The 13,881-nt window shown below is 54.4% G+C and overlaps 1 protein-coding gene across 1 annotated transcript in view; it reads left to right on the top strand.

Annotated features, from left to right (window-relative positions):
- LOC125917191 (V-set and transmembrane domain-containing protein 2-like protein) overlaps nucleotides 1-10,998 on the top strand; it is a 13,989-nt gene extending 2,991 nt beyond the window's left edge. The window contains exon 3 of the mRNA XM_049623451.1: nucleotides 9,594-10,998. Coding sequence (XP_049479408.1) covers nucleotides 9,594-9,866 — 273 coding nt within the window. The 3' untranslated portion in view covers nucleotides 9,867-10,998. The remainder of the gene's footprint in view (nucleotides 1-9,593) is intronic.
- Nucleotides 10,999-13,881: the final 2,883 nt, after the last annotated feature.

Below are 13,881 nucleotides of genomic sequence, written 5' to 3'. Positions count from 1 at the left end.
TTATTTTTGAGACAGAGAGAGACAGAGCATGAACGGGGGAGGGTCAGAGAGAGGGAGACACAGAATGTGAAACAGGCTCCAGGCTCTGAGCTGTCAGCCCAGAGCCCGACGCGGGGCTCGAACTCACGGACCGCGAGATCGTGACATGAGCCGAAGTCGGACGCTCAACCGACTGAGCCACCCAGGCGCCCCGTGGCCGTGCCTTCTTATGCATGGACTCATTTTATCAGTGCTACAACTCCGTAGGGAATGGCCGAGCATTTGCCCATTTTCCAGGTAGGATAACTGAGGCTTAGCGGGGTCAAAGATTTGCTGGTGGTCATGACGTGGTTGAGCTGCCTGTCTTCGGGGCTTGAACTCCTTGTCTCCAGACTCTGCTGGGGCCTCATCTGGGGACCCAGGGGCCTCAGGGAGTGACAGTTTTTGTGGAGAAGGGACATCCCCAGCCAGGCCTGGAAGAGGCACACAGGATTGAGAAAGGAAGGGAAAGAGAAAAGCATGCTGAGGATGGGGACAGGCCTAGGGACATGTGTGACCATGGGGCCCGGCTGGATTGGTACATGGGGCATCAGGTCAGCCTGGCAGGAGACTAGTAAATCCACTAGAAACATTAGAAATGTAGGTGCCCACAAGGGTATAGTGTGTATGTGGGCGGGGGGGGGGGGAGTGACCTCCAAATTCACTCTTTTCTATTGATTCTAACACCACTTTTCAAGAGTTTGTGGGGGAGCTCTGTATCCCAAGGTCAATGAGACACAGATGTGCTGAGGAGCCTTGTCCCACAGCAGAAGTCACAGTGTAAAGAGTGGGCACCAGCAGGCATGGGGGGTGCCATGCTGGACATTGAAGATGGCAGAACAGAGGCAGGGAGGCCAGGGAGGAGGGTCCCGCAGCCACTCTGACAAGAGGTGGGCATGTGAGAGAACAAGGGCCTTTAAAGCAACATTTGCACGGTCTGCCCAGGGCCCTTCACAGCTGGGGTCTGGAAATTCAAGCCGCTTCCAAGTTAGGACAGCTCTAGCTCCCCCCTCCACCCGTGCCCCCCACCCTCTCCACAGGCAATGCCCCATTTCTTACCCAGACACCCACCAGTGAAGCCTGGGCAGGTGGAGACCTGTGTATATGTTACTACACCTGCAACTCTTTCTGCTGTGATTTTGTTTGGGGTTTAAGGAGTGTCTCAGGCAAAGGGAAGAATAATCTAATTGACTTAGAGGATTAGAATTCGTAGCTGCTAGGCCCCACGTGAGGGGAATGCGAAGCTGCTAATTAGTTAAATAAAATAAATGTGCTCAGCGTGATTGTGCAATCACTCCCCACCCCCAGCCCCTGTGATTCCTGTTCCAGCTGGGGCTCCGGGGGTCTGGTTAGGAACCTCACAGAGAGGCAGAGACTACCTCCTTGTACAGACAGCGTCTCACACACGACAGTTCCTAAATACACAGGCACGGAGTTAGCCTACACCTGTGAACAGATGCACATCCTAGTTTCCCGCAGTCCAGAAGGCTCAGACTTGTCTCCATGGCCTTCAAGGCTCCGCTCGACTCACTCTTCTCACCCTCTGTGCTGTCTCATCTTGCTTGACCTGGCTCCCCTTCCCCTCCCAACTCTGGTTGCTTTTCTGCCTTCTCGTTTCTTCCCACCTCCTGGCTTTTGCATGGGCCGGTTCCTCTGCCCAGAAAACTCCTCTCTCTTCCTTCAGAGCTCAGCTCAGGATGCCTCCCTTGACCCTGTGGCTCAGCTGGCACCCCTTTTCCCTGCTGGCCACATTTCCATCTGCAATCACCCATGTGTGTATTTGTTTCATAGCTGTCCCCCCAACACCTGGGGCTGGGACTGTGCCTGCCTGATGAACTTGTTACATTCCCAGAGCCTAGTACAGTGCCTGGTACATAGTAGGTGCCCAATAAATAACTGAATGGTATATACAAACACACACCCAGGCCAACGGTGGTATAAACCCAGACACAGATTTTGGTGCACGGACAGGCCAGTATGATGTGCATCCCTGTCTGTACCTGTACCTGTACATGTACAGGTGACATGAAGGCACAGAGTGGTTCCTGTGGGGCCACGGGGCCTAGAACCCAGGCCCTGTATCTGGACCAGCCAAATGAGCCAGGCAGGAACTTGGCCCGGTAGCCCTGTGCCTTCTAAAAGTCCTGATTGTGATGGGCAGCTCCTGATTTTTTAAAAAGTTAATTGGTTTTTATTTTTTTTTTAAAGTTTATTTATTTTTGAGAGAAAGAGAGAGAGAACACAAGCTGGAGAGGGGCAGAGAGAGAGAGGGAGACACAGAATCCGAAGCAGGCTCCAGGCTCCGAGCTGTCAGCACGGAGCCCGACGCGGGGCTCGAACTCACAAACTGGGAGGTCATGACCTGAGCCGAAGTCAGATGCTCAACCAACCGGGGCAGCTCCTGATTTTTAACTTTTGGGACCTAATTTGAAAAACACTGTGGGAGCTAAATAGCATCACGTGCTGGCTGGGCAGCGTGGGCACCGTGGGGTCTCAGGCTCTGGGGCAGGAAGTGGCATCAGCTTCCAAGGGCCTGGTGCCGGAGGGCTCGGTGACCTGTTGGGGCTGCCATGGTAACCCCGGGAAGGTTCAGGATCGACTGTGCTGAGGACGCAGTGGGGCCCGCACCTGGCATCCCTGAGCCCTAACACTTTGTATAGTATGAAGTCCTAGAGATTGGCTGTGTGAATGAGTGTGGTTTACTAGATTGAAAACTGCCCATGAATTTGTGGTCATAAGACCCCTATTCCCAGCATGTGGGGGGGGGGGTGGTGGCTGGAGCATGAAAGGGGGCCCAGCTCCTGTGCAGGAGACAGGTGAGGTGACGAAAGAGCTCAGAATCTTGTAGGGAGGCCAGTTATGTAGGAGGACAGGCCTCTGTGAGACAACAGTAATAATAATAAAGCAGCTAACATTTAGAGAGTGCCTGCCATATGCCAGGAACCATGATGAGCGCTTTGCTTCCCATCAATGATCTCATTTCACTTGGGACCTGGGGAAGGACCCCTGGCCTAAACACATCTCCCTTGGTAGCTTGCATATGCTGGGGATTTTACCTTCAGGGCCTCATTTCTGTGGCTCAGGCAAATTCTTGTTCTTATTGGTGGTTTTCAAGTTCTGCAAGTTTTTCTTTTGACCTAACTCAAAGGGGACAGTCCTGAAGAGGCCTCAGGAAGCCACTGCAGCCTGTCTCTGGGGTCTCCATGAAATCTCCATGAAGCGTTGAAAGACACTGGCCTTTGTCAGACCAAGCGGCCGGGTGGGCCAAGCCCCTGCGAAAGCCACCCAGCTGCTCCACAGGTGTGGTGCACATGTGGACACTGGGTGTTTCCGGTGGAGGGCTGGAACAGCTGGAGCAGTGCACGACGTCTGCCTCCTTCCCAAAGAATTAACAGGCCAAGTGGTGGCTCGTGGTTGACTGCGATTTTTATTTTCTGCTCTAGACGTTTCTATCTTAAATTCCTGCAGTGATCCACAATATACATAAGGGCATTAAGTCCTGAGGTTCTCCAGGGAGGCCAGATTCACGTGGAGCCAGAATCACTCCATTCATCTCAGGAATGCCTGAAACATCCGTAGAGCGGTGGGGGCCTCGAAGATGCACGGTCACACACACCCGATCCCTGTCCTCGGGTGCTCCCAGGCCAGTGTGGGAGATGGATGGTAATCCAATCATCACACGTGAGAAAAATAAAATTACAACTGTGACCATCAAAATGAGGACAGCTGCCTGGGAGGGGTCTGAGCCAGTAACAGAGGACTTGGCCTAGTCTGGAGGTTCTGGAGGGCTTCCTGGAGGGGGTGCTATTTGAAGTAAGCACTGAAGTATAGAGGTGTTGATGACTAGGAGCGGGGATCTTGGCTGGGTGTGTAGGTTTGAGGAGTGCAGGAGGCTGGTGTGGCCGAGGGGCAGGTGGGGATGAGACCCCAAGGGGCCTGGGCAAGTACTGCCAGGAGCCATGGATGGAAGGGCCCTGAGTTGGGGACATTGTGTAAAGATCTGTCTGGCTGTCATGGAGAACAGATTAGGAGGGGCCACAGTGGCTTTGGGGAGACCTGGGAGGAGGCTGGGATGATGACCAGATGAGAGAAGCTGGGACCCTGGCCAGTGCAAGGGGGCTGGACTCTGGAGAGAAGGGGAGGGGCCCAGTGATGTTCAGAGCAAAGATCGGTGGGATTCTGGGATTGACTGTGCCAGAGTGCAGAAGGAGCAAAGGCAGTGATGACGTGGGAGGGCCTGGCTGGAGCAGGTGAGGCCCTCTGGGGTCGAGATTCGGAGAGACCGGGATGGATTCTGAACAAGCCAAGGGGCTGACGAAAGCGGCACGGGAGTGGCAGAGCTCAGGGCAGGCCCTGGCGTGGGGTAGGGACCATCTGATGCCCCATCCCCACCCCGGCACCTTCCCGGGGCCACCCTGTCACTCTCAGGCTCAGCCATGAGGCTGCAGGTAGGAGAGGTCTGGCACCATGGACATATATCAGCACCTTTCGTTCTTCCTGGTGTGGCTCTGGAGAAAGATCCCAGCCCTGAGGGCCCAGGGGTGTCCCTGCCAGGCCCAGAAAGGCCCGGGCCATGGGTGAGCAGGGAGGAGGCTGAGCCTGGTCATGGCATGGACTCGCCTTGTCTCTTTCAGCATAATTAGGTGCTTAATTGCACTGCTAAGGCCTGTCGATGCTTGTGCTGAGGTGATTATGATTTACAGCCAGGCTGCCGTGCGGGGGTCTCCTCTCCTCCTGGCCTCTCCAGTGTCGCTGGAGGGCTGAGCCATAGGGTTTTCTGCCCAGTTTGTGAATGAGGAAATCCAACAGGCTGCTTCCTCCGCCCCCAAGAAGCTGGAGCAGGATGGTGGACCCCCCTCCCATAAGATATGCCTCTGAGGATGGGCCGGGCTCCCTCAAGACAAGGAAGGCTGGGGACCTAGGGAAGGAGGTAGGAAAGGGTGAAAAGGTAGACCTGTGGTTTACTGGTCACGGGAGGCTCACCAGAGATGTGGTTAAGGCCTGGTCTCTGTCACCAGCTGGATGGCCTTGGGCAAATCACCTGACCTCTCTGAGCCTCAGTTTCCTGACCCATGCAATGGGTATCCTGGCAGGGCCTACATCACGGGGTTATCGCGAGGCTCAAAAATGATGCATGAAGCTTTCAGCACATCGCCTCCTAGTGATCAAGTGCTCTGTAAACACTGGCTGCGAGCCCTACTCTTAACTGCTGTTATGGTTTTTATTATTTGCCTTCTCCAGACGGTGCTTAAAAGGGTAGACACCAGGGCCGGAGAGAGCCGTGTCTCATGTGGCACTCTTCCTGAGGTGCGGGGTTCGGTGTGGGGTCTGGGCTCTCGGTGAGCCCGTGCAGCACTGCTGGGGTCTGGCTGCTTCCCAGCTGTGACCCCAGCACCCAGCTCAGAGTGCGTTCTTGCCAAATGTCCACCAAAGGCACGACGAATCCATCCCAAGAGCCTGGGTGCTGGTGGCTTGTTGGGGTCAGACCCGGCCTCCCAGCACCCTGGCAGTGCTCCCGGACTCCCTCCTCCTCTCTGAGAGGCCTCTGTTCTGCTGGCAGAAGGGGCGACAGGGTTGGGGGGGGGGGGGCGCAGAGCGGACTGCGCGGGGGGGGGGGGGGCCCGGGCCTCGCCTCGCGTCGGGGGGGGGGGGGGGTGGGCTGCGGCTGGTGCTCCCTCCCTAGGAGCGGCCGCTCCCAGTGCTTCGCATTATTACTCCATTAGCGCCTTGTAGGGTTGACAAATGAAGGATAATTAATATCCGTGAGGGAAACAGATGTTGAGGTAATTCGCTCCCCGCTGCGCATTTGCAACAGCATCTCCTAACTCGCCTGAGAGCGTGGCGGGGCCACGGGGCCTCCCTGTGCCCTTGGTCAGAGGTGATGGAATCAGCAGGGCCGGTGGCCTCCAGCTGGGCCCAGCCTGGAGCTGGGCAGGGGAGGCTGGTCCTCCCTCAGCCCCACACCAAGAGCCTCACCGTCTCGCTACTGGGAGTCCTGCCTGTGGCCCATCTCGTGCCTCCCACTCTACCAGAAGCCCATGTTTTCCTGCTTTGTGGGGGTGACGGCCAGCCAGCCGGAAGGCTCAGAACCAGAGAAGACGGGCCAGGCTCCTTGGCTGTCCACCCAACCACCCCTCCTCTTCCCTCCTGGAGCCTGGGAAGCGCCCCTGTGGCCCTGCCGGTGCTGGGTGACCCCTGATGGGCCTGTCACACCATTTGGAGGGGTAGCATGCATGCATGGAGTCAGGCCTGGGTTTAGTTCCCAGCTCTGCCCTTCGCTGACTCAGTGCCCACAGGAAGCCCCTTTTCTTTTCTGAGCCTTCATTTCACCATCTGTAAGGGGGGTATAGTCATGGGTAAAGTGACCTCAAATTAGAAAGCATGATATCTGGGTACCACTTCCCTTGAAGAAAGAAGGACCTAGCGTGAGTCCACTCATTCAACAAATGTTGGTTGTTGCTTACAGAGGACAAGGCCCTGGATGGTCACTAAGATGAACAAAATAAGTATCATCCCTGTCTTCATGGTGTTTTTAGTTTGGCCAGGGAAAGAAACCAAAATCAAGTCAACAAATAAATGGTTCTCAAACTGTAATAACTGCTGTGAAGGAAATAAACGGGGGGTTGTGATCGAGGGCGTCTTGGAGGAGGTGCTGTTGAAAATGAACTGGGGTCAAGCAGGTGAAGAGAGGTGGGGGAACAGCATCCAGGCAGAGAGACCAGCATGTGCAAAGGCCGTGATGTCAGACAGCTTGGCATTTGGAGGAGACGAAGGGGGCCCAGGGGCCCGAGCAGGTCAGTGGGATGAGTGTAAGCCACACGTGCGTGTGCCCAGCACAGGCCCAGGCACGTCTGCAGTGAACGCGCCCCTGCGGAGAGGGCCCTCTTTTGCGTCCCGGCCTCCTCACTGCAAGGGCGGCTGGCGGGGGCCTCCCCGCTCCACGAGCTGGGGCTTGGCAAGAACATGACAGCTGGTTTTCCGTGCCCCCCCACCCCGGGCCCCCACCCCAGGGGAGAGGGACCACTAGGGCTCAGGGCTGGGGCCGCAGGTCTGAAGCCCGCTCAGCTCCCGCCTGGCCTGGCGAGCCTGTAGTGATGCCAGCAGGTGGTGAGGTCAGCGAGAAGGGGCCGGGGACCGCTCTCCCCCGTTCTGTCTAGACAGGGTGGGGGCTGCACGGAGCAGGGCAGCCAAGTAAGAAGGGGCCCGGGAAGGATGGGAGCCCCTCCCACCTGTCCTCTCCAGGCCCAGCTCCCCCTACCCTTTTTAACTTCTTATGGTGAACTGTGGATTCACGGAAAATGGCAGTAATAGATCATAGAGTCCGCTTGCCTTTCACCCAGCTTCCCCAGTGACAACCTTTTCTCTTCTCGTTGGCAAAAATTCTTAGTAGCTCTATATTCGCCGCGGGTTTATTCATAAGAGCTCTAATCTTGGAAACTCCCCACCTGTCCATCAACTGGTGGCTGGATAAACCAATCGTGGTGTGGTCCTGTGATGGAATACTACTCAGCGATGCAAAAGGACAAACTGAGTCTTGCAACAACATGAAGCAGTCTCACTGATACCTTCTTGTGTGGAAGAAGCCACACACGAAAAGAGTTCAAGGACAGACAAAACTAATCAATAGTGACAAAAGTCAGAGTAGGTGGGGGTGAGTATTGATGAGGAAGGACCGCAAGGGTGTGCCCTAGAGGGTTATAAGTGTCCCATGCCTCGCTCTGGGTGGTGGCCACACAGGCATACATGAATTCAATTTCATCAAACTGTATGCACTTTACCGCATACAAGTTATATTTCAATTTTATTTTATTTTATTATTATTTTTTAACATTTACTCATTTCTTTTTTAATTTTTTTAATGCTTATTTAATTTTGAGAGAGAGAGAGAGAGAGACAGAGCACGAGTGGGAGAGGGGAAGAGAGAGAGAGGGAGACAGAGAATCCGAAGCAGGCTCTAGGCTCTGAGCTGAAAGCTCAGATGTGGGGCTTGAACTCCTGAACTGGGAGAGCATGACCTGAGCCAAAGTCGGATGTTCAACCAACTGAGCCACCCAGGTGCCCCACATTTATTCATTTCTGGGAGACAAAGAGAGCATGAGATGGGGAGAGGCAGACAGAGAAGGAGGCGCAGAATCCAAAGCAGGTTCCAGGCTCTGGGCTGTCAGCACAGAGCCCGACACGGGGCTCGAACCCACGGACCATGAGATCATGACCTGAGCTGACGCGGGACGCTTAACCGACTGAGCCACCCAGGTGCCCCATATTTCAATTTTAAAATAAAAAATGTTAAACCCAGGGAGCCTGGGTGGCTCAGTCGGTTAAGCGTCCGACGTCAGCTCAGGTCATGATCTCATGGTCCATGGGTTCGAACCCCACGTCAGGCTCTGTGCTGACAGCCCAGAGCCTGGAACCTGCTTTGGATTCTGTGTCTCTCTCTCTTTGCCCCTGCCCCACTCGCACTCTGTCTCTCTCAAAAATAAATAAACATTAAAAAAAAATTTAGGGGCACCTGGGTGGCTCAGTTGGTTAAGCATCCGACTTCAGCTCAGGTCATGATCTCACGGTCCGTGAGTTCGAGCCCCGTGTCGGGCTCTGTGCTGACAGCTCAGAGCCTGGAGCCTGTTTTAGATTCTGTGTCTCCCTCTCTCTCTGACCCTTCCCCGTTCATGCTCTGTCTCTGTCTCAAAAACAATTAAACATTAAAAAAAATTTTTTTTTTAAATTTAAACCCAATCAAATAAGCACGGAGCCAAAGTACAAAGGCAAATATTACAGATATTCTTGCTCCCCACAACTGGAGTGAAGTTAGTATCCTGATATATTTGTGATCAGCAACCTTTTTTTTTTTTTTAATGTTTTATTTATTTTTTAGAGAGAGAGAGTACTAGTGGGGAAAGGGCAGAGAAAGAGGGAGACAGAATCTGAAGAAGGCTCCAGGCTCCAGGCTGTCCGCACAGAGCCTGACGCGGGGCTCAACTCGTGAACCGTGCGATCATGACCTGAGCCGAACTGACTTAACTGACTGAGCCACCCAGGCGACCCCCGCCCCCCGCCCCGCCCTGCCTTTTTTTTTAAAGAAGTAGAACATTTCACACTAGGCGAAGACTTCACTTTGCAGTCTATCCCAGGTTCACGGACCTCCCCTGGGCTCCAGCCCAGAGACGACCACTGCATCCCCTCCCGTCTGCTTTCACACTTGCACACACGTTGTCTCCAAAGCCAGGATGGAGTGTTTTTATGCGTTTATTTACAGACATGACGTGGCCCTGAGGGGCTCGGCAATGAGCTCTCCCTCCCTGAAGGTCCCTGAGCCCAACTCTAGCTCAGGCTTTTTAACTGCTGTGCGGTATTCCATCACATCAACTGACTACCGCCTACTTATTTGTTCTGTTGATGGACGCTGAAGTCGTTTCTACTTTTTTGCTATTTAACTCATTCTCCTGCAAGCCTCCCACTGCCCTTGTGGGAGTGTCTCTGGGGCCCCATGCTACAAGCGTGCTCCTGGTTCCAGCGCTCCCCGTCTTCCCAGCTCCCACCTGATGGCCAGGTCATGGTCTCTCTGTCCCCTTCCCCAGGTGGTCAAGGTGGTAGGCAGCAACATCTCCCACAAACTGCGTCTGTCAAGGGTGAAGCCCACGGACGAAGGCACCTATGAGTGCCGTGTCATCGACTTCAGCGACGGCAAGGCCCGGCACCACAAGGTCAAGGCCTACCTTCGGGTGCAGCCGGGAGAGAACTCGGTCCTGCACCTGCCCGAAGCCCCACCCGCTGCGCCCGCCCCACCCCCCCCAAAGCCGGGCAAGGAGCTGCGGAAGCGTTCGTTGGATGAGGAGGCCTGCAGCCTCTAGACTGATGCCCACCTGGCCGCCCACCCACCCCGCGCCCCTACAGCTGTACAGAGTGCATGAGGAGCCGCTGGACCCCGGGGGACGGGACCGCCTGGGTCCAGCCGCCTCCCCATCCCCAAGACTGCCTGTGGCCACCACGTCGGCCCTCTGCCCACCACTCCCTTGCTCAGCATGTAAGCCCTGCCCGACCCTCCCTTTTCAGACCCCTGCGGTGACCTGGCTCAGAGAAGGTGGCCCCAGGCACTAAGGGGACGACCGCCCCGAACGCCGGGGTGGGCACCATGCCAGGGCCAGGCTGCCTCTCTGTCACCAGCTTCAGTGGAGTCCAGTGTTTTGCTTTGCTTGCTTGTTCCCCATCCTGTCCCAAGCCAGGGCCTCCCAGCCTTATTCTCCCTCCTTCCCCATCATCCCCCGCCTGAACCTGGGGGTGTGGACAGTGACCCCTCCCTGAACTTGGACTTGAATCTTCTGAGCAGAACTAGGGCCTCTCCCCTGGCGACAGAGCCCCCAGGAGAGCCTTGTTCTGAGCCCATGTCCTGTAAACAGGGTCACTCGGGCCCTGGGAGGAGAGGGAGACACCTCACTGCCTCCTGGTGGGTCCTTCCTGTCCAGCTTCCTTATACCTAAGAAACAGCTCCCTGTCCCACCTTCCGCAGAGGTGGGGGGACCAGGAATCTGCCCGTTTACGTGGCGAGTCCGAAGGAGGGCCTTTTCCCCTCTGACCCAGTGGCCCAATGCAGAGTTTTGCACCAGCAGGACCCCTTCGAGGGTCTTCGAGGCTCTCCCAGGAGCCCCCCTCTGCCAGCTCCCAACGTCCCAGCCCCCTTCTGGGGCCCATGCCATGCCCACTCAAGGGCCTGGGGCTGTTGGGAGCCCAAAGCCCCCCAGTACCAACCTCCTCACAATTCCTAATCAGGGGGGACACCCGCCCCCTGGTGATTTGTAAATATTTCTATTGGGCCCAACACCCCCTGGGAACTGGCTCAAACCTCTGGCCACCCCTTAGTGACGGGAGTTGGGATATGGGAGAGGCCGAGGGCTCTGCCCGGGGGGTGTGTGTGGGTAACCCTGTACACATGATCCAATCCGTGACTAACCAGCCAACCTGAATAAAGCGGTTTAAAAAAAACAAAACAAACCCTCGGGCAGTGTCTTTCTGGGGCATTTGTGTCTGGAGCAGTGCGGCAGGAGAGGCACAGGTGGGGACGGCTTGGCCAGCAACTTCTCGCTTCTGCTCTCTGTCCCCCAAGCGCAGAACGTGAGCTGGCTGGGGCACGAGGGGAGGGCCAAGGGAAGCCAGCCTTCGTCCAGCTCCAGTCCCGTCACCAGGCACTTGAATTATTCTTAGATTTTGAGGCAATCACACATACAGAAGAGTGCATAAAACACGTTTACACTGTTTTGTCAATAAAGACATTATAAAGCAAATGCGGGCGAGCCACCACCTACCAAACCACAGCAGTCCAGAACAGAAGCCCCCAGCCCAGCCGGTCCTGATCATACCCACTTGCCTCCCTCTTAGAGAGTAACCACCGCCCTGACTTTTAAGTTGGGCACGTTTTTCATGTTCTTTTCATAGCTTTACTGCCCTTATGTATGTCATCGTAAGCAATACAGCGGGGTCTGGTCTCTCACTTAGAACTATATGCACAGAATCATATCATTTCTGCCCTTGCATGTACTGCTCTGTGAGCATCATTTGTGTGTTGCATGTGTCTGTAATTTGTCCATTTTTCTTACTGCATGAATATCCCACAACTGATTTATCCATTCTACTGTTGACAAAAATTTGTGTTCCCACCTGGGTGCTCTTATCAATAACACTGCCATGGGCATTCTCGCCCAGGTCTCCTGGCGTACGTGAGCATGAGATTCTCAGGTGGGTTTGCTGGGTCAGAGGTTTTGGGATCTCATTTGCTCCCGTGGGTGTGGCCATCACCGTATTACAGTTGAGGAAACAGCATCAAAAGGTTAAGTAGCTTGCCCAAGGTCACCCAGTAGCTGAACTCTGCTCTTCCAGACCTGGACCCCCGCTGAACATCACCACCTCTCCTGTCATGCCCCGGGCTTTAATTCCCCTTGGCTCATGCCAGAGGAGTCCCACCTGCCGTAGTCTTGCTGAGAATCTCTCTGCCTGAGGGTGTGTCCTTCTGGGGCTTTCGGGTGAAACCCTCACGGCCAGCTGGTCCCTCCTCTGCACCTACAGGAACCACCGGCATCACCCACACTGAGCCTGGGGCATGAGCCTGTCCCCGAGCTCCCCTGCAGCCAGACTGAGTGAGCCCTCTCTCAAGGGCAGGGACTGGGACCTACGAGTGCTTGGTTGAGCACTGAATGTGCCCCAGGCCCTGTGCTGATCACCACAGCAGCCCCAAAGGGAAGTGTGTATCCCCAGTTTTGAGATGGAGAGAATCAAGTGTGGGAAAGGGTGGGTTGGAGGCTGGCTGGCTGGCTCACTGGATAAGGACATGAATAAGCCAGGCTATGAAGCAGGGCTGGGGGCCTGCTGCAGAATCCAGGTATCCCTGCGGTGGATGGTCTATATGGCCTGTGGTCCTGTCAGATCAGCGGCCAGCCTTTTTCAACAAATATGGTCCCTTCCAGAAACGCCAAAGTGCAAGGCAGGCCCTGACAAGCCCACGTTCCTCTGGAAAGGTATGCGGGGTACAGACTTGTGCTAGAATGATAATACTCTGAGTCCCTACGCTGCACCAAACACTGGTGAAAGGGCTTTCCGTGGGAAATCCCGAGATTCTACAGGATCTCATTTTACACACCCCCTAGGGCATGTGCCCCATCTCCAGTCTCTCCCACCTTCAGAGGGGCCCTCACCTCCATGGAGGGAGTTTTCTTGCTCCATTGGGAATGCAACCCAGGGGAGAGGAGTGCCTGGGTTAGAATCCTGCCTCTATCCATCCTTGCTGGACATCCTCAGGACCTCGGGCACGGCTCTTCACCTCCCAGAGCCTCAGTTTCCTCTTCTGTGAAATTCGGAAGCTCCCAGGAGGTTAAAATAGAAATCATGAGATACCACTTTGCACACACTTTGATGACGAGAATCAAAAAGATAATAACAAGCGTTGGCGAACACTCATACTCCGCGGGCGGGATTATAAAGTCATGCGGCAGCTTGGGAAAATAGGCAGTTTCTCAGAATGTTAAACATAGAGTTATTCTGTGACCCAGCAGTTCCACTCCCGTGTATATACCCAAGAGAACTGAAAACATGTATCGTGCACAGAAACGTATGCAGGAATACTCACAGCAGCATTATGCATAATAGCCAAAAAGTGGAAACCACCCACATACCCATCAAGTGATGAATGGATACACAGGATGTGGCATATCCAGACAATGGAATATTATTTGGCAGTAAAAAGGAATCCTACACGCTCCATAATAGATGAACCTTGGAAATATTATTCTAAGTGAAAGCAGCCAGACACAAAAGGTCACATACTGGATGATTCCATTTTTACGAGATGTCCAGAACAGGAATATCCACAGGGACAGAAAGCAGCCTGGTGGTTGCCAGGGCTAGGGGGAGAGGAGAGCGGGAAGTGAATGCTAATGGGTAGGGGGGTTCTTTTGGGGATGACTGAAATATTCTAAAAGGGATTGTGGTGATGGATGCACAGCTCTGCGAAGATACTGAACACCACTGAATTGTATACTTTACGTGGCTGAACTGTATGGTGTGTGAATTATATCTCAATAAATCTGTTGAAAGAAAGGAGCTGCTCCTAAATACAGCACGGTGCCCGTGGGAGACACCCAGGAAATTCTGACTCCCTATTAATACTGCTGTGAGTCTTTTTTAAAAAAAATTTTAATGTTTATTATTTATTTTTGAGAGAGAGACAGAGCACGAGTGGAGGAGGGGCAGAGACAGAGGGAGACACAGAATCCAAAGCAGACTCCAGGCTCTGAGCTGTCAGCACAGAACCCAACAAACTGTGGTGCTCGAACCCACAAACTGTGAGATCATGACCTGAGCTGAAGTCAGATGCTTAAC

This window comes from Panthera uncia, unplaced genomic scaffold, assembly GCF_023721935.1.
Source record: "Panthera uncia isolate 11264 unplaced genomic scaffold, Puncia_PCG_1.0 HiC_scaffold_1573, whole genome shotgun sequence".
Classification (NCBI taxonomy): Eukaryota; Metazoa; Chordata; class Mammalia; order Carnivora; family Felidae; genus Panthera; species Panthera uncia.
Note: the sequence above shows the minus strand (reverse complement) of the source record. Positions and strands in the feature narration are given on the sequence as shown.